The sequence below is a fragment of the Nematolebias whitei genome, chromosome 14 (assembly GCF_014905685.2).
Source record: "Nematolebias whitei isolate Nwh7 chromosome 14, NemWhi1, whole genome shotgun sequence".
Classification (NCBI taxonomy): domain Eukaryota; kingdom Metazoa; phylum Chordata; class Actinopteri; order Cyprinodontiformes; family Rivulidae; genus Nematolebias; species Nematolebias whitei.
This window is the reverse complement of record NC_056511.1, coordinates 40,867,392-40,887,617: the sequence shown is the minus strand read 5'-3', so window position 1 is coordinate 40,887,617 and position 20,226 is coordinate 40,867,392. Positions and strand designations below refer to the sequence as shown.

General features: G+C 38.5%; 2 protein-coding genes across 2 annotated transcripts in view; both read right to left on the bottom strand.

The window, feature by feature from the left end:
- The window catches only part of LOC119420194 (V-type proton ATPase catalytic subunit A), an 11,464-nt gene extending 5,191 nt beyond the window's left edge, over positions 1-6,273 (bottom strand). Inside the window, exons 1-7 of the mRNA XM_037687579.1 lie at positions 6,173-6,273; positions 5,667-5,771; positions 5,257-5,385; positions 4,903-5,117; positions 4,683-4,820; positions 4,451-4,602; positions 4,127-4,289 (exon numbers count right to left, since the gene is read on the bottom strand). Of these exons, the coding sequence (XP_037543507.1) occupies positions 4,127-4,289; positions 4,451-4,602; positions 4,683-4,820; positions 4,903-5,117; positions 5,257-5,385; positions 5,667-5,748 (879 nt within the window). The 5' untranslated portion in view covers positions 5,749-5,771; positions 6,173-6,273. The remainder of the gene's footprint in view (positions 1-4,126; positions 4,290-4,450; positions 4,603-4,682; positions 4,821-4,902; positions 5,118-5,256; positions 5,386-5,666; positions 5,772-6,172) is intronic.
- Positions 6,274-10,938: 4,665 nt separating this feature from the next.
- Positions 10,939-19,633, bottom strand: wasf3a (WASP family member 3a). The gene is made up of 9 exons (XM_037687578.1): positions 19,443-19,633; positions 16,316-16,477; positions 12,827-12,961; positions 12,579-12,732; positions 12,372-12,489; positions 12,035-12,219; positions 11,654-11,875; positions 11,241-11,545; positions 10,939-11,134 (listed from the first exon to the last, which is right to left on the bottom strand). Exons 2-9 carry the CDS (start codon positions 16,446-16,448, stop codon positions 10,977-10,979), a joined length of 1,410 nt encoding a protein of 469 aa, XP_037543506.1. The 5' UTR covers positions 16,449-16,477; positions 19,443-19,633; the 3' UTR covers positions 10,939-10,976.
- Between the last annotated feature and the right edge of the window lie 593 nt (positions 19,634-20,226).

Here is a 20,226-nt window from a genome sequence, read left to right as displayed (position 1 = left end):
GCGGCACAACGCGACGACGTTGCGGCACAACGCGACGACGTTGCGGCACAACGCGACGACGTTGCGGCACAACGCGACGACGTTGCGGCACAACTGACGACGTTGCGGCACAACGCGACGACATTGCGGCACAACGCGACGACGTTGCGGCACAACGCGACGACGTTGCGGCCCCATGCGACGACGTTGCGGCACAACTGACGACGTTGCAGCACAACTGACGACGTTGCAGCAAAACGTGACGACGTTGCAGCGGAGAGGAAAATTAAAAATGTTGGCGGTGTGGAGGTTTGATTTTCCCTTGGTGAGGATGTCAGCTTCAGAAGATTTTTGGACTACTTTGAGCCTCGCTACATCATCCGCAGTCAGAGATATTTTTTCGACGTAACGTTACCCGAGTTACAAGCCGTCATTTCTGACGTCATTGAGAAGCTAATAGCCGATAGCACTTGGGTGAGTTTTACCACAGACATTTGGACGTCGTGTTAGCCCCGTTAGCATGATTAGTCTTACGGAACAATGGATAGACAAAAACTTTTAACTTAAAAAGTCTGTCCTTCATGCACAGGAGTGCAGAGGATCCAACACTGCAGCTAGGAACCTGGAACAAGCCTCCACAAGTGAGACTGCATCACAGGTGACTAATGCTAATAAATAATATTTAACACTTTTCATTTAATAAAAGCTAAAGTGCTATGAATGTAGCGGTTACTGAAAATATGTCACCAGCTCTTACAGCTGTTACACAATTTTTGTAGCAAATAAGCCTAAATAAGAGGGTTATGTTCTGACAAAGGTAAGTATATAAAATATTGGTATTGGCCGAATAAGTTTTAACATATCGGATATCGGCCAAAAATCCAATATCGTGCGTCCCTAGTAAATATATCTGCAGTTTAGTGCATACAAATCAAACCAACAGCTGCAGATCTCACAAACATCACTGCAACTACGACATAGATCAGGAGAAGCTCTGCAATAGACATCAGAATCAGAATAAGCTTTATTATCATTGTACCGAGACACAACGAGAATATGTTCGTACATTCGTCTGAAAGATGGGCGGAGTGCACGTAGCTGCTGCTACTGGAGCGCAGCCTCTTATCCTTTTCAGAATACTATATATATATATTTTTTTTAAGATAGAAAAGGGGAAAAAGCGATGAGTATAGTGGCATTACAAAAAAAGATCTCTTCACACCTCGTCCTATCAGGACGCGATTTAAGACGTCAAAATCTCTGCCAGCAGCACATTTATGAACACGTTACATATGCATCTGATGGCAAGGCGGTCCATGAAACACTTCCAGATAGACCATAGTCCTGATAAGATGATGGTCAGCTGGCACAGTTCTGATAAGCCTCCACAGAAGTGGGGTTGCGATAAACAAAACTTTTCCTTAGTTTACACATAGCCCAGGAGAAATTGATAAGTCGGCCTGTTTTCAAGGCCGACTGGGGGAGTCAGATTCAGACAAATCACAATTATTGATTTTCTTCAGGCAGACTGTTTTTTCTTGTCAGCCTTGAGTCCTGCTGGTACTTTCAAGATCCAAAATGGCCAGATTAGGGTGCATTCTCCTGGTCTGTGCTTACGAGCCCCTCCGAGGTTGTTTCCAACATGCTGGTGAGTCTCAAAGCCGCAGGTGGCCTGCAATTCTCACAAATCGCTTGCTTCTTATGGTTTAGCTCATAAATTAGCTGATTTTGAGTCCTCAAAGCACGAACCAAACCTTCATAAGCAGGCAGCCTGACGACGGCCAAATTAGCTGCAGCTGTCTTCTTGTTTGTTGATAGACCAGGAACCAGTCGATTCCAAAAAGCAGGAAGCCCGTTATCATAAATCCAGTTGTATACGTCTCCGGTGACATCCTGAGATTCTCAGCGGGGCATGAGGGCTCTCCAGGACCCTGTTGCTTTGTTGAAAAGATTTTGTCGATTGCGTTGAAAGTCCAGCTGATCAGATCCATAATAGTTTTCGTTTCGGAAGATGTGTAAAACAGGAGCTCCGATACACAGACAGAGAGCAAAAAGCAGGAGGAGAACAGGAGAGGGAAGAGAATGTGTCCGCCTCGTATGAGAGTGCGTGAGGAAAAAATAAATAAAATAAAATAAAAAATCAATCCCTCAAATGATACCTGAATGGAAAAGCTGTGTCTGAAGAAAAAAAAAAAAGGACAAGAGTACCACATGCAACACATTATACGCCCGTTGACAAACTATTAAACAGCAATCTGTAGCAATGGTCTGGACAAGCAAAGACCTTGTTTTAACTTGTGACCTTGACCTTGGAGCTGGGGCAATGAAAAGTGTACACAGCACTCCGTCTAGTGATGATGCAAAAGCATATGAAGCTTCAGTGAATTATCTTGAGCGCACAACATTTTATTCAATTACAGGAAATGGGAAATTAATGAATTTTGAAAGTCTGAAAAAGGTATACCAGCTTGAAAACTCAGATTTTTTCAGATACTTGAAAGTAGATCATTACTTGGAACATTGCATTAAACCTCAAACAGACATTAATTATCCAATATTAAAAACTATGACTGCTTATAAAAGTGATGCTGTGAAGGGGATTATTTCAAAGTTTTACAAAAGGTTTCTTGACAAAAAAAAATACCCACCCCACTGACTACATTAAAGTAAAATGGGAAAAAGAATCCAACACATTGATGACTAAAGACCAATGGTTAAATATGTTGGTTTCATTGAAAATGTACCAACCTTCAAACTTGGGATGAGTTTAACTGGAAATGTCTTATTCGCTTTTTTATTACATCGAAGCAAAAAGCAAACTTTAATCCTGGGAGTGCTAAATGTTGGAGGCTGCGTGGCTCTCAGGAAGCTGATCATTGGCATGTATTTTAGGAATACCCAATAATAAAATCATTCTGGGCAGAGATTCATAAAACCTTAACTATCACATTCAACCATAATGTACCATTATAGTTTGTGTCTTTAGTTTTGAGGAATTGTAATTTCCTGTCCAGATCTGCAGAGAAGTATTTATTTGCTATTTTTACATCTGCCTGCAAAAAAGCTTTTACGAGACATTTGTTGCTTCCCGAACTTTTCACACTCTCATATTGGATAGATATTGTAAATGAGATGTATATAATGGAAGCAATTATCTTCACCATTCATCTCTAAAAAGCATATTCATTAGTATGTGGGTTAAATGATCAGATATGCAAAGCTCTTACGACCAGACTTTGTAGAGGTGCTGAACTGATCCTGTGGGTTTAGTTCCTCTCCTTTTACAGATCAAACTAATTCATTTACATATTTTGTAACACACAATTTTTTTTTCCTCTCTCCCAATTTGTTTTAAGTTCATAGATACTTTGTTTAAAAAATGCATCAGATAGATATTTGTGTTTGATGATTGCAAATCTGCACCGCTGTCAAAAAAAATAAAGAATATCAAAAAAATGTTCTTGAGCAGGTCAGAAGTTATGGGCAGGACAAGAGGAAGTTTACAAACGGATATTATACTATAATGCCTTTGATGTACTTTTTATACGCCTTCGATGGACATATAAAAAGAATAAATAAAGCTACCATCATCAGTAGCTGGTCTAAGTGAAGCAAAGCTTCACATCAGCTGTGGATATTTCCGTGTTTTGACATTTATAATAAAGGATTCTGACCTGTTCTGGATCAGACTTGCAGGTGAATTTATTCAGCAGCACAGCTTCCTTTCAGTTTAGCAATAAGCACATAAAAACTACCTAAAATTGTCTGTATTTAAAAAAAAAAAAAAAAAAGATTTACAGGAAATCGATCTTGTGTGTACCATTTAAACAAAACCAAATACATCTTTTTGTTTACACTGATGAACAATTTCTCTTCAGTGTTTCTTGTGATAGTCAAATAAATATAACAGTTGCGACATGGTGAGGAAGGTTAGCTGTAAGAAAAAACTAAAAAAAAAAAGAACTAAAGGGGTCCATGATCGCACAACTTACACAATTTCATAAACTACGCTTTAAGACTTTGATATTGAGAAATATCTCCATAAAACTATGAAAACTCTACAACAAGCAGACTGAGCTTGGAGGTCATCAAAAGTGATCCGGTTATAAAAACGACATTCAAATTTAAGGTTTGTTCTTCCACCAACCTCAGGGAAGTCCCGCAGTACTTCAGACATTTCATTCCCACGTTCTCCGCAGCCCACATAAATGATGACATCGCTGTTGGAGTACTTGGACAACGACTGTGAGATCACCGTCTTCCCACAGCCGAAGGCTCCAGGTATAGCAGTGGTGCCACCCTGCACACATCTACACAGCATAAAGGTCACGAAGCTTAAAACATACGGCTCAACACTTAACCATAAACAGCTGAACGACGGGTAAATAAAAAGGTCAGGAAGCCATAATTACATCCCACATTTATAAATAAGAAGCAGGTATAATTATAACGTGAAACGAGGAGCACTCACGGGAAAAGTGCATCGAGAACTCTCTGACCAGTCAGCAGCGGATGATTGGCAGGTAGTTTCTCCGTTACTGGGCGAACTTGTCGTACCGGCCACACCTGCACCATGGTGAACTTCTCCTTAATGCCCTCAAATTCAAGCTCCAGAACCACATCCTGAATGCAAAGATAAAGAAAAGTGTCTCCGTACTTGTTACCAAACAGCGGAAGTGTTTCGCTTCGAGAGGCGCCCTCACAGAAAGGTCGTAGTTTCCAGGCTGAGCCACGTAGGTCACAGTTCCTCTGCTGCGAGGTGGGAGCATCAGCTTGTGCTTGATTAAGGAGTTTTCAAACACAGTGCCGTAGATGTCGCCCCCTGTGATGTGACTGCCAACCTGCATGGGAGAAAATGTGAATCAGGTTGGAACAGATGAGCAGTAAATGTCAAAACGCACATCGCACCGAGACATTTCTTACCCGAAGGTTCTGGAAGGGCGAAAACTCCCACGTTAAGTCTCTGTTAAGAGCACCGATGTTTACTCCTCTTGGAATATAAATGCTGTTAGTGAGGTCGTTAATGTCTTTTAGTGGACGCTGGATACCATCAAAGATGGAGCCCATGATACCCGGCCCTAACTCTACAGAAAGAGGCTTTCCTGTCCGGAGGACGGGGTCGCCGACAGAAACACCAGCTGCAGCATAACGTTGAGGAAACAAAGAGTCCAGTGCGCATCAAGTGCTGTCAGTACAGTGGCTAATAAACACTTAAACTATGAATCAGTTTGTTCAACTTAACAATGACGGACAACATCGTGTCAGCAGAAAGGATACACGTCTCCTCATAGACCTGGATAGTAGCCATGTCACCCTCTAAACGGATGATCTCTCCGACCAACTCGCTGTGACCGACACGAACCAGCTCATACATGGCAGCTCCTGCCATTGCGGTGGCCGTCACCACTGTGAGTTTCAGAGATTTGAATTCAAATAAGGTTAAGGATCCATGTACAGTTCATCAAAGTATATATTTGCTTTGAGTTTTTTCTTTATTATAATTTTAGAATGTATGCATATATGTGTATGTATGTACTGATGGACACATGCATAGAGGTACAGATGTTTGGATGTATGCACGCATGGATGGATGTTATTAACTTTTGTGGGCAATGTTGAAAGTGAACAAACAAGGAGCGTTGTGGTGATGCTGGATTGTTCTGTGATGCGAGACAGAGGAACCCGACCTGGTCCAGAAACTCCATGTACATATCCAAACTGACTTTCATGCTCCTCATCCTGGATCTTGGGAAGTTTTGAGGCGTTCATCTTCGGTTCTGACCTGCAAACCCCTTAAATGAAGAAGAGGAGACACGAATTATTTGAGTCAACATGTATAACAAATAGAAAGTGTTTATGATTTATATTAATAATTAAACAAAAATGACATCACATATTGTCTGTCTGTTTGTTTTTAGCACTACATGATGACAAACTGTTGTTAAGCTGAGCTATATGAAGCAAAATGCTAATTAGCAGTTAAAGTCTGACGTAGACAGGTGAACAGATGGCAGCTTTATGTTTCTTTCTTTAAAGGGAACTCGAGTAAAGCTGATTTGTGCGAGTGTCAGGTGACCGGCTAGCAGGAACTAGCTATATTCAGCACACCCGCATAAACTAACGACTGAACACGTCATAGTTTTTTTAAAGAGTGGCGTGAAAACGGTTTCGCAACAAAAAGTGCATATCTTACCCTTAATTGACGAGTTGTTGTCCGGTTTATCTCTAATGTTTCAGGCTCAGGAGGATCTACCTGCCCGAGCACCGGACCGTCCCGGAAGAAAACAACTCCATTGTGGCTCAGAAGGCTCCATCCGCCGCATCAGCGGTGTGTTGTGCTCGGATCCAAAATGGCGGCGACTGTTCAACAGTTTCACAGTTCCGTCGGACCTCTGCTGGATACACTTTAAAGTACACGTCATTTATTTAGCTATTCAACTGACGTGTTGCTTTAAATAATTACAGTGGTGGAGAAAGTACTCAAACACTACTGTACTTAAGTAAAAGCACAAATAAACAGACAAAATGTACTCTAGTAAAAGTAGACATACCACATTAACATTTTTACTTAAGTAAAAGTAAATAAGTACTTGCTTTTAAAATACTTAAAGTATTAAAAGTAAAAGCACTTACTGAATGTATCACATAATGCAATGGTCTACATATCTTTAAGTGTGCCTATCATATGTATACAGACGTCTGGGGACAGAGGAGACCAGTTTCTCAAGTTTAGAAATAGGAATGCTCTCCCATTCATGTCTAATACAGTAACAGGCCTCTAGCGGTTCAATCATCTTGGGCCTTCTTTGTCGCAGCTTCCTCTTTATGATGCACCAAATGTTCTCTATAGGTGAAAGATCTGGACTGCAGGCTGGCCATTTCAGTACCTGGATCCTTCTCCTACGTAGCCATGATGTTGTGATTGCTGCAGAATGTGGTCTGGCATTATCGTGTTGAAAAATGCAGGGTCCTCCCTGAAAGAGATGATGTCTAGATGGGAGCATATGTTGTTCTAGAACATGAACATAGTTCTCTGCATTAATGGTGCCTTTCCAGACATGCAAGCTGCCCATGCCACAAGCACTCATGCAACCCCATACCATCAGTGATGCAGGCTTCTGAACGGAGCATTGATAACAACTTGGGCTATCCTTGTCCTCTCTGGTCCGGATGGCATGGCGTCCCAGTGTTCCATAAAGAACTTCAAATCGTGACTCATCTGACCACAGAACAGTCTTCCATTTTGCCACACTCTATTTTAAATGACCCCTGGCCCAGTGCAAACGTCTGAGCTTGTGGAGCTTGCTTAGAAATGGCTTCCTCTTTGCACTGTAGAGTTTCAGCTGGCAACGGCGGATGGCATGGTGGATTGTGTTCACTGACAATGCTTTCTGGAAGTATTCCTGAGCCCATTCTGTTATTTCCTTGACAGTGGCATTCCTGTTTGAGGTGCAGTGACATTTAAGGGCCCGGAGCTCACGAGCATCCAGTAGAGTTTTACGACCTAGACCCTTACGCACAGCGATTGTTCCAGATTCTCTGAATCTTTTGATGATGTTATGCACGGTTGATGATGGTAACTTAAAAGTCTTTGCTATTTTACGCTGGGTAACACCATTCTGGTATTGCTGCACTATCTTTCTGCGCAACAATGGTGGAATTGGTGATCCTCTTACCATCTTGGCTTCTGAGAGACACTGACACTCTGAGAAGCTCTTTTTATACCCTATCATGTTGTCAATTGACCTAATTAGTGTTAATTGGTCTTCCAGCTGTTTGTTATATGCTCAATTTCCCTTTTCCAGCCACTTATTGCTACTTGTCCCAACTTTTTTGGGATTTGTTGACACTGGGAAATTTTGAATCAACATATTTTTCCCTTAAAATGTTAAATTTACTCAGATTAAACTTTTGATCTGTCATCTATGTTATATTACGAATAAAATATTGACATTTGCCATCTCCACATCATTGCATTCAGTTTTTATTCACAATTTGTTTAGTGTCCCAACTTTTTTGGAATCCGGTTTGTATGTCATTGGCCCAGCTCTTCTTGAAGATGGCCTAACGTTACCTGCCCACTTTGCAGTGATTCACAGGACAAGCTCCTCTCTCACCATTGGTTACTTTCAAAGTAACAAACAAATCAAAAAGCCGCAACATGAATGTAACTTGTAACGACGCATTATAGAAATGTAGTGTAGTAGAAAGTACAGATACTTGATGTAAAATGTAGTGGAGTAAAAGTATAAAGTACCCACATTTAACTCTACTTAAGTAAAGTACAGATACATGAAAAATGTACTTAAGTACAGTAACAAAGTATTTGTACTTAGTTACATCCCACCACTTTAAATAAACTATTGTTTTATTATGCCGTCCTTTTAAATTTATGTACTTCTGGGTTTTATGATGTAGGTGTTTCCTTTAAATCATAGCTAGAACCTAATTGAGATGTTGTTAATCTGGTAAATGCTGTTTTTGTGCTTTTACGCCGTCCTATTATTTGTGTCTAAGCAGGTTTTCCTATTTTTCATTACCAGTGGCCTAAGAAGCTCTGCTCTGTAGAAGTGGTATTGTATTAGAAGGTACTTTTTCTAGCTTTTTAACTGTCAATAATGGTGTACCACAAGGCTCAGTCTTGGGACCCACACTTTTTTACAATTTATATAAGTATTGTAGGTCAGAACATCCTGACGCCTCCTTGCATCTCTATGCTGATGATATAGTTGTTTATTTTCAAGCACTTACACTGGTACATCATCATCTATAAATCATTCCTTGGTCTGCTGTCTTATAGCTCCTCCTACATGTCACACCATCAGTGCAGTTACAGCGTGAATTCTCAGGCCATCATTACCTGCAACATTCCCTCCATGTGGACTGAACTCGGCAAAAAGGCCTTTTCTTACTCTGCTCCTGTAACCTGGAACACCTTGCAAAAAGATCTGAAGCTGTCCACTTTGACGTCTTTATGGGATTTTAAACAATTTATAAATTCAATAGAAAAATTGAAGCAAACATGTTCCTGTTTGTAGTTTTTTTTTTTTAGCATTTTACCTTGTTTTATATGGCACCTTGATTTGATTTTGCATTTTTATTGTTTTACTTTATTTGCATTCTTTTGTTTATTGTTGTGTGTACGAAAATGTGTCCTCATGACTCAATGAGACTAACCTGTATAAATAAAGTTTAAATGAAAAAGAGGAAGAAGATGTATTGGAAGCTCTGTAACATCAAGAAGAATAACTGACATCATTTAACAGGTTGAACTTAAACTTCTGCGCTTATGTGAATAAAATAAAAGCTTTTACAGGTGCATTTAATAAACCTTGATTTATTTAATAATTTAAGTCAAATAAAGCTGAAATTGAATTAGTTACCCAGAAGGGAAAAAAAGACAAGGAAAAGAAAGATGTAAAATCATGAGACGATTATAAGGTTTTTCCTTCCAAATGATCATATTTATAGAAACATTTTCCATGAAATATTTAATTTTATTTACGCATATTAACCTACAACGCACAATATGAGACAATGAAATAGTCACAGATTGAGGTAGCAATTATAAAATGCCCAAACAGTAAAATACATGGAATTGAATATAGGAGAAAATGACAAAACAAAGACTTAATTCTCCAAAAAGCTGCTCTCAATGAACTTTCATCACATTACATTTATTGATGCTGCGAACATACCAGGTGTTACTAATGACTTTAATAATGAATCAGGTCTGTTCTGAGGTTCCAGTTGCCATGACAGAGTTACAGAGACTGTAATGCAACACAAAGAGCCCGGTATAGGAGAAGATGATGAACTCCAGCCACTCACTGAATGTGTTAATTAAAACCAGTTTTTTATTTTTACGTTGGTGTGTTAGAATGTCTTGCCTGGATCTAGGACAAAAAGTGCCATGCTGTGTGCCTTTTGGAACGGTTTGTTTAGAATGAAAATCTAATAATATATAATTTAATAGTGATAAAAAAAAACAAATGCTTCCAAAAAAATTATTTCTTTGCATTGCAGGTAATCTACGTGTATTCTCTTCTTCATTATAACAACAAAACAAACTGTATTTGTATCATTTCCACTAGAAATATACACTAAATGTCTGAGGAAATATAGTAATAACGAGGGGTACGCTGATGTCCCTCGTCTCCGAGGGATTTGAATAGTAAATGTTTGTATTTTTGGAGATGAGTGTTTTTCTGGACTGGAATTGAATAGGGAATGTTCTTAAACCTTAATGTTTTTGGTGCAAGATATTGAAGTGGTGAGGAGTTACACTGTGGAGAAGGACAGAGGTAGTTAAAAAAATATATTGTCCAAGTTAGTGGCATTGTCACCAGAGTGACAAATCGTGGTGAGTGGAGGGAGCAGGTTAATCCACCACCAGGTGCAACGGCGGAGCAAGGTGGTGGTCAATGGTGGCCTTTGCCCCCATAGATTAATCTTCGGCCACCCCAAGGGCCACTTCAATCATTTGAGGAAACTACTTTGAAGCGAAACAAAAACTAGAAGGTATATCTCAGCCATCTTGGTTTTGGACATGGCAACCCGTTTTTAAGGGTTTTTAGATGTAGTCACTCATCCAAATGGAAACTCATTGATTATCAAGTTATCATGCTCACAACATGCACGGACGGGCTGAGGATATTTCTAAATCAGACTAAAAGGTTTGGTGCTGGGACAACAAGTGCCATTTTATACCAAGAGGCCTTTTTTGGAACAAGTCGTTTAAAATGATAACTTAATAAATGACATTTAGTTAGTGAATAAAAAAAACATATGATTTTACATAATGTTACTATTCTCTCTGTGGCAGTCTACTTGAATTATCTTCTTAATCCCAATAGTGAAACTGTATTTGTATCATTTCCACATGAAATACATACACGAAATGTAATTATTAAAAACAGACACATGATGGAGCCAAACAGACTGATTCACAGTTCAGTTTCTCTTGTTTTAAAGGTTGATTTAAGTAAAACTTTGGTTCAGTCTGACCACTCATTGTCCTCCAGCTCAGAGTCATCCTCAGTGTCACTGTATTCCACAGCGATGCGGCGAGAAAGGATGGTGGCCACGTCATTCCCAATGGGCTCCCGCTTGTTCTGCTGTTCCTGCTGCTCCTGGACCTTCTTCAGCTGGATGCCTAAAAAGAATGTAAGTAATTCAAATTAGTTTAAGCACTGTTACATAGTTGTGTTTTTTTAATAACTACAGGCAAATGACTGAAGGAAAAATAAAGCTAAACTCACCCATACGAATGGCAGATAACAGGTCACTTCTAGCATCTCTCACAGGTTTAGTTTCTGCCCTTCTGCCTTCGGGGTGTCCCGGCAGGTGTAAGGGTGCAGGTGGAGGAGGGAGAGGTGGAGGAGGAGGACCTGGAGAAAGAGGGACTACCCGAGGCCCCTGCGGAGGGACTGGTGGAAGTGGGTAGCCTGAACCAGCATGCAAAACTCCATTATGTGGCACTGGAAGTTGTGAACCACGAGGAAAGCCAAATGCTGTCTGAGCTGATGGAATGGGTGGACCTGGGGGAGGAGGGGGCGGAACTGAGCTGTTTGACAGTAAAAAATAATAAGAAAAAATCAGTTATGATGCGAACCCAGAATAAGAAATAAAATGTTTATGGCTCTTTGATTGTGGGAATGACAAACACTCATACTTGCGGTCTGAAGACAAACGTGCTGAACCACTGATGCTGTCGACAACATGAGGCTCAGATGTGGAGTAGGTCACTCTCTTGTAGTTGACATCAATGCTGTGGTATTCATGCTCCACAGGCGGGGAGGGGTGTGCGTTTCCACTGATGTAATCATGAGACTTGGAGTAGCTACAAACAAGCTGAGTAGGTACTGGAGGGACTGGGTAGTCCAGAAGATCCGGCCTAAAAAAAAAAAAAGCGACAGACTTATTATTGAGATACATCAACATACACGGTGGGGTGGACATACTGTATTTAGAGTGAGTGAGTGATATATAAACCAGTATATATATATATATATATATATATATATATGAAAGTAAACATATGAAACATTCTGACCTGCCATCTGGAGAGAGTGACCCCTCTGATGATGCTCCTCTCCTCAGAGTTTGTGGATGGTGGTGATCCGGACGTAGCTCTTTATCGAAAGCCATCATGTTCCACTCGTGTCTGCGGTTTCGAGCCTTTCTCACTTTCTTCACCTCGCGCTGCAGCGTGCTGCTTTCCATAGAACGTTTCTGTTCCTGGGGAGAGATGATGGAGCGATGGAGAATATTAAATACAAGTACTCAGCCTGTGAAATTATAGTGAAGCAGACTGGGAGCTCACCCAGAGCTGTACATACAAAGTATATATATATATATATATATATATATATGTATGGCGCTGAGCTCACCCTTTGCCTCCGCCTTTCTTTCCTCTTGTCCTCAGTGTCCTGAAGCATCTTTTCTTTCCACAGATCAAAAAAGTACGACGGGTCTGAATAGAACTTCATTGCATCTGTTGAATCCTCTCTGAATATTAAAAGAAAATAGTTTCTTTTTCTATAATGAGATACAAATGTAAAAAAAACTTGCAGGTAGGCTTGGGACAGATGCAGCACCTGTAAGCAGTGAGGGTGCTGAGAGGGGGAGGCCCGTCACAGCTGTTGTACATTTCAGCCACAGAGTCAGGAGTGCTGCCTTTGGACAAAACCTGCTGGTCCTGGACAGTGGACCTTCTGAAGGCCTTCCTCATGTTTATGTCCTGCAGAGACACTGTCAAAGAGAAAGACGAGGGACAAATTTAACTTTAAGTATGCGAGAATAAACATCAGTGTGGAAAGTGAAGAAGGGTTTCCAGGGAACTGACCCTCCTCTACGCTGGAGTCCAGCTGCGTGACTTTGTCTGCTAAGTGGTCAATACGATCCTGGAGAGAGTTTGCACGGGTGTAAAACGTGTTGGCCTCATTAAAAAGCTCCCCAAACACGTTTTCTGCATGTTTGCCTGCAACCGGAATAATAATAATAAGAAGAAAATAGAAAAATAAAGCCAAGTACAGTTAAATCTTTCAATAAAGTGATGGTATTTTTTTATTGTAAACATTTTTTATTTCTGATATACAAACTGCTTTGCACACTGGATTATGACTCTGGATTATCCATGAGCATTACATTTTCTTGCTGCTCAGCACGATGTCACAGCAGCTCAGATCCACTTTACGTGAAAGCTCTCATCAGACTGCAAGCGTTCGGGTCTGCACCCACCTGATTCGTCTTAGATACACAACGTGTTACAGGAAGCTCTAAGCCTCCGTCACATCACAAAACACAATCACATGCACAGACCAGAGAAACTACAGAAGCATGATTAACTTTGCAGCATAAATTTAAACGTTTTTCTTCCGACAACAGACCAAATGAAACATTTGATTTGAAAACACCATCAGATAGATATTAAATGGACTGTACTTGCGCCTTTCTTTCTTATCAAGATACTCAAAACGCTTTACACCACAATCTGTTCCCTCATTTACTCATTCATACAGCACTCTACTAGATCTCTATGAAGCTAATTGAACAAATTATTCTAAAGAGACTAATCTAAATAACATTTAAGATACTTCTGGATAATGTTGGACCATTACATTTAAAAAGTTTTCAGATTATGCTGCTTTACTATGAATATGGAGCCGTGGTTAGTGATTGCTGAAGGATAATCCAGAGCTGTAATCCAATACACAACTTCAGAAATCAAAAAGCCTCTGAAGTGGACATATCTTGAAGTCTGGATGTTTTTATGGTCAACAATGATACAAGCATGCAGCAGTTTCTGATGCTCAAAGAACAAACACAGTTGCTATTAAAAATACAATGATCAGTAACTATCAAAGCATCAGGTTGTTTACACACATCCTAAAAATAATTGATAATGTGATGACAGTGAACTTGTTGACTTGATGACTTGAACTTGTATTGTGCACTCCTGATATTAGAATATAAAACACCAACCAAGCTAAAAAAAATTAATAACAAGTTCTGAACTGTTAATCTATGAGATATGATGAGATACAGAAAAATGAAAACGTATAGGAAAGCTCTGATATAAAATTCCTCATTATAATATTTCAGAGCTAAAGTGTCCAGTAGATCTGAAAATGTTAAAAACCTGATAAAGAGATGTGTTTTACAAGTCATCCCTATAATAAATCATGTTTCATCCAATGCAGTAGCTTCATTTTTCTTCACTAGGATACAATAGAAATGAGACTTTAAACATCCATTTGGGGGGTGGTTTGAAACTGTTTACTCCATAAACCTGAACTTATTTCCATTCATTATCTTCTTTAAATTTTCATATGTTCTTTTGTAGCATCTTGTCTTCCAGCTTGCACAACTTTAATATGTTTTTGATGATTACTTTGACGATTAACTTGCTAATCTTTGGACAGACAACTGAATATTAAAGACCAGTGGTGAACCATCACAGTAAGTGCTAGACCTCCAGTTAGGATATATTGTCAGATTCTAGTGAATGCAAATGTCCAAGACACAGAGTCACTGTGCAAATAATTCATTATACTTGTAGTTTTGCAATTCAGTAACTTGCTGACAACAAGGGCTTCTCCTATTTTTATCCATCAAGTACAAAATTTGACTTGTAGGGTCATTTTTAAGTTTTACTAAGAACAGCCCGAACACAAACACCAACCAAACACTAAACAGAACAACCAACAGGACAACCCATCTGAACACAGAACCTGAAAAAGTCCATCTGTTTCAAGATTACCCAGCAGCCTCTTGTGTTTAAGTACAACATGTAATTTCAATAACTCAGACTGAAATTTAACAGTAACTCACAGAACTTTCTTGTTATGAAACCAAATTACAACTATAATATAAAAAAAAAAAAAAAAATGTAAACCTAAATTTGATATTTAACCAGAACAATTTCTGTTTTGAAGCTTTAAGTTTGCAGCTGAATTGATCACAAATGGTCCGAAAGAATAAAATAGAACAAACTCTTTGCAAGGCCTTCCCTAAGGCTCAGATCCCTGTTTTGGTCCCACACACTTTGCATCAACAGTGTGATGTCAGTCAGCTGATGTGTGGGCAGAGCACAGAGACATAAGTAAAAATACTTTATTAAGCAAGAAAAACAAAAAATGCTGACAAGGCAGCCAACAATTCTACTAACTAAATGAGAACAAGGAACATGGAGGAGAAAACCAAGGACCAGTGTGACGACATGAAAAAACTAATGCTGAACTGGAAAACAAACTGAGGAGCAAGCATATAAACAGACGCTAATTAAACCTAAACATCTGGAGTGATTACAGATTGGGAACAGGTGAGAGTGGCAGACTAACTGGAGAAACAAATGAGGAGAGGCACAAGAAACACTGGGAATCAGAACAAGACCTAAACCAGAATACTGACTTAAAACTAACAACGGAGTACAAAACACAAATGGACAACGATCTAAACTGACAATAAAAACCACAAATAACTCAAGTGACAATAAAACATAAATCACAAAGTGAAAATAAGACTTAAAGATAAACTCAAGGAACTAAATAAATGCCTGAAAAACACAGATTACAGCATGGGATTAGTTAATTTTCCTGTGAGACATTAAACAAACACATCCTGCAGCCTCAAAGTGAGCTCAGCCTTCTCTCCTGACAGTGAAGTCCTGACCAATGGGAAGCAAGCTTCAAACATGTTTCTGCCTGGAGACACATTTAAAACAATCTGATTGGATAAATGTATTTTTGTTCCTCTGCAAATTAATTTGCAGAGAAATTAGCAAAAATTAAGAAAAACTGCATGGAAAATGTGTACAGTATTTTATATAAAATAATTATTGAATTAATGTTTTAGAAGTAACATTTCATTTGAGCTGAATTCTTATATGGTGCCACTGAAGGCGAGCGTTTCCCACTGGTAAAGACACATCTACTGCGTTATATATTTAATTTTTGTTATGGATTTACAGTAAAGCAACTATATATTGTATTTTTCTATGTATTTTAATGTAACAGAAACCTTATACTTCTATATATTTGTGAACAGGTGTTTGCCAGGTGATTTTATTGTTTTAAAAATAGAAACTCTATAAGTAGTGTGTTAGTTTAAAGACAGCCTGGCCTGGTGTGACTCCAACTTTTATGAAATTCAATGCAGAATAAAACGGAATCATTGGGAAACTTCTTTAGGTTATAAGCCGCACAACTTTTCCTGCGTTTGGATCCAGTTGTGTTGGATCAAAAGTGGCAGCAGAGAGTCTGTGTTAGAAGTCGTGCAGCTCCTCCTGAGTTCATGTTACAAAGAATCATCGTTTGATGAACACTGATCTTACTCAGACTGCTGAGCTGACGGATGATGGCCGACAGCGTGTTGTTGGTCACACACTCCAGCTCGCTGCCGATCCCGTCCGGCACGGCACCGTGGCACAGGTGGTGAGGCTCGATATTTCTCTTGACCAGAGGCATAACTCCTGCTTACATCTCGACGACAGCACCTGCGGCAGAGGTCAGAGGTCACACAGGTCTGCTCGTCGGCTCATCAGATCCTGCAGGCTGCAGAGTAGAGGAAATGAATGCACAAAGATGCTATTGCAAATGTTTCTGAATGAGAATTATTTCAAACTAGCAGATTAAAATGGATGAAAGCTTTAAACAGCTTTGCATCCAATTATGTCCATAATTGTTAAAACATTTGTTTTCTGTTTGGTTTGATTCGTTAATTAAAAAAAAAGGACAAATCATGTAACAGACAAGCACAACTAAAATGAAACCGTCAGGGGTTTTGTTGTAGTTGCCACGTTGTACATTTGACACCTTTTGTTGGTTTTATTAATTTCTCACCACCCATCAAAGTGCTGCACACATGGAGCCTCCGTGTAAAAACTGAATGTGCTCAGCAGCCGTTTCAGCCAACGAGCTGAAATATGAAGAGGGAACAGAACAGCTGTGGATGTGTTTTTTCTTTCTTTTTTACAATTTTGTAACTCCATTCGCACTTCTTGGTTAAATGGACTTGACAATAGTAACTCTCAGTGATTGCACGCTGAGGTGAACTAGTTCACCAATAACAATAAAACCAAAATTACAGACATCACTTGTGTTTTTAAAAAATATTTTAGCATTATGGCAGTAAGAGAACAAAAATGCAATTGGAAGCTTGGAGTTTTTCTGATGGTGAGAGCATTAATTTAAGTCTCTGACATAAAAAACAAACAAACATATTTTAGCGTTAAAGTCAATACAAACCCAGATGTGTTGATGTTGCAGTGGAAGGAAGTTTATAAAAAGTTTGGTCTCCATTTGTGTCCATCAGCAATCACAGGTTTTATTGGTTTTACACACGTTTTTAGTTGCATAATAAAAAATAAATAAAAACGAAACTATGTTTGTGTCGTTAGAAGCAAATGACTCGTGTGTATAATACGTGTTAAATAAATCAAAATGCCCTATTTTAGTTATCAAAGTTTCTTAGCTTAAACTAAATTTTATTTATTTTATATTTTACTGACAAGTTTTATGAGCTCTGTCACATACGTACAGGAAATGTAAGTAAACTTGGCCATTCAACCACAATTTGTAATTGTACTAAAGATGTAAAATAGATGTTAAGAAAAGAGGGAAGAGTTGTTTATGATGTCTTTATTTTCTGTCAAAAAAATTATAATTTGCAAATCAAAACTCTAAGAGCTAGGCCATCATTTTGGATGTAATATTGTTACATCTTAATAAATCTTAATGTCGAGATGATGGAGTCACAGTCAAATATTACAAAAATGTATTTTCAGTTTCACAGTTTAGTTACTCACTGACAGGAAGATTAGCCTGAAGGACGTGTGGTTCATACAGTATTTAGCATTCAAGTACAACATGTAATTTCAATAACTTAGAGGGAAATTTAAACGTAACCCACAGAACTTACTGTTTACGTAAAAAATGCCATCATGTAATGAAATTAAATAGAAAATAATCAATATAAACCTAAATGTGACATTTAACCTTCTTTTTTTTTATTTTTAGATCAACTACAATTTCAGTGTGATTTCTTTAATTTATGTTTTTCAATCAAATATATCATAAATCTTTATGTGGTCAGTTAAAAAAAAGCGTTTTGCAAGGCATTCCTGAAGGCTCCATGTTTTGGTCCCGCCCACTTTACATCAGTATTCTGATTGGTTAATAGTCCTGCTGGTTATTAAGCTCTGACGGAGCTCAGCCTTCTCCCCTGACATTGAAGTCCTGACCAATGAGAAACAACCTTCAAACATGTTTCTGCCTCAAGACAAAAACTTAAAAGAATCTGATTGAATAAATGGATTTTCATGAATTGAAAAAAAAATTGTTTTGTTTTTTGCTTAAGAGCAAAGTATCATTAAAGGGACTTTGTATTGACTTCCATTCATTTTTCATTCATTTTTATAGCCTATCACTGACCCTAACTCTAACCATTACCAGTGCATACCTAACCCTAAACCAAACCCATCCACAATTCACACCTAGTCCTAAATCTAACTCCTAACCCACCAACAACACTTATTCTTATGAGCTCGTGCTTTGGGCCACATAAGGAGCAGTTGGTCCTCACAATGTAGTATAAATTGAAAAAATGGGCCTCACAAGGTAACAAATACAAAGACACCCCCCCACCCACACACACACTATATTGAACATATTTATTTAATTTAAAATAACATAGTAATTAAAATGTTAAATGTAACATTTCATATGTGCTGAATTTTTAGGCCTTCTCTGAAAGCACAGAAGGCCTTGAGGGTTCTCCACTAAATTGGGTGCATGTAAGATACCACGTCATGTTCATCATCTTAACATTAGGGGTGGCAAATAAAAGATGTATGTTTTTTTAAAGTAGTTGAAGGGCAACAATGTTCTGTATTAGAACTTAATATTCTCACTGCAATGCAAATGCTGCGACTTTTTAATTTTTTTTAAATTCTGGTGACCTTTCCTAATCTGAGCAGAAAAGTTTGAATGGATTTGTTCAAGTTCCACGTTCAGATCTTTTTGTTCCTTTTGCAAAATCAAAAGTTGAGTCTTCTCAAGGTTGCAAACTTAACCTATGATTGATGATTGTTTATCAATTAGGTACATTTGAAATGTAAGGGCTGAACATTTGAGCTCAGTTGTGAATGTAAAGTTCTTGACAGGATAAAAAAACAAAAGACATCTCATCTCTTAAAACAAGTGGATAAAAGTTGGTTATCAACGATTATTACCTTTTAAAAGCATTTTTTTCTTGTATATGATATGAGTATTTTCTTTACATAGAACTTTTTTCGGCTTGTGTTTACAAGATGAGCTGAATTATACTTAAACCGCACTAGTCTGCGTTTGGCTAAAACAACAAATTTAGGGTAATTACAGAAGACTTTAATGTTCAAATACGTAGCTAAATGTTGCTAATAATTTTATTCAGAAAAAGGATTACATAACAGAAAAGCCTACCAGTGGCTCCAGTAGACTGCTCCTATTCGTCCTGGTTTTCAGTGGGTCAGCTCGTAATTTGTTCCGTCCTGGAAAAGCCAACGGTCAGAGTTGAATCTGAACTATTTCACTCGAGTGAGAGACACTAACTGAAGGCCTGCTGCAGTCCACTGCGCGCTGAATAACGACGGTCATCTCTGCAGAGCGCCGTGTACTCTGAAAACAAATCCTTAGTCCAAATCACAGCCTGAGCCATGAGGGGATTTAGCCAGCAGATTTACTCCTGCCATCCAATCACAGACGAAAAGGTTCGGCTGTTTCACATCCAGTTTTATTTCAGGAGCTATAAGCAGCAGTCATACTGAGCAGAAATGTTAGCTTCCATTTAATAATTAGATTGAATATACATACAGTATTTAAGAGGAAACATTGAATTAAGAACCTAAAGAAAATCATTTTTGTCCCACTTGTCCGAGCTGATACCTTTACAACTAATGCATTGATCCAGGGCAAAAACAAACAACAAAACTACAGCCTCATCTGCCTGAAAAACTTTTGTTAAAAACGTACATCCTTCCATTATCTTTATTCATTCAAGCTTTATTTATACAGGTTAGTCTTATTGAGCCACGAGGACTCATTTACAAGACAGATCTGATTTTAAACTAAAAAAACACCAATGAGGAAGACGCAATAAACCTTCATATAAAAACACATAAAATGTAAAGTCAATAAAATAAACGATATAAAAGAAAATTAAAACACGTTACATTATAAAACGGTGTAAAATACTAAAAATAGGAAC

Excerpts from the sequence above, each read along its gene's own strand:
- wasf3a (XM_037687578.1), bottom strand. The coding sequence starts at position 16,448 with ATGCCTCTGGTCAAGAGAAATATCGAGCCTCACCACCTGTGCCACGGT. Across the intron at positions 12,490-12,578 it reads AGCACCCTCACTGCTTACAG|AGAGGATTCAACAGATGCAA; the intron begins GTGCTGCATCTG and ends TTTAATATTCAG. Across the intron at positions 11,876-12,034 it reads TCACTCTCTCCAGATGGCAG|GCCGGATCTTCTGGACTACC; the intron begins GTCAGAATGTTT and ends TTTTTTTTTTAG.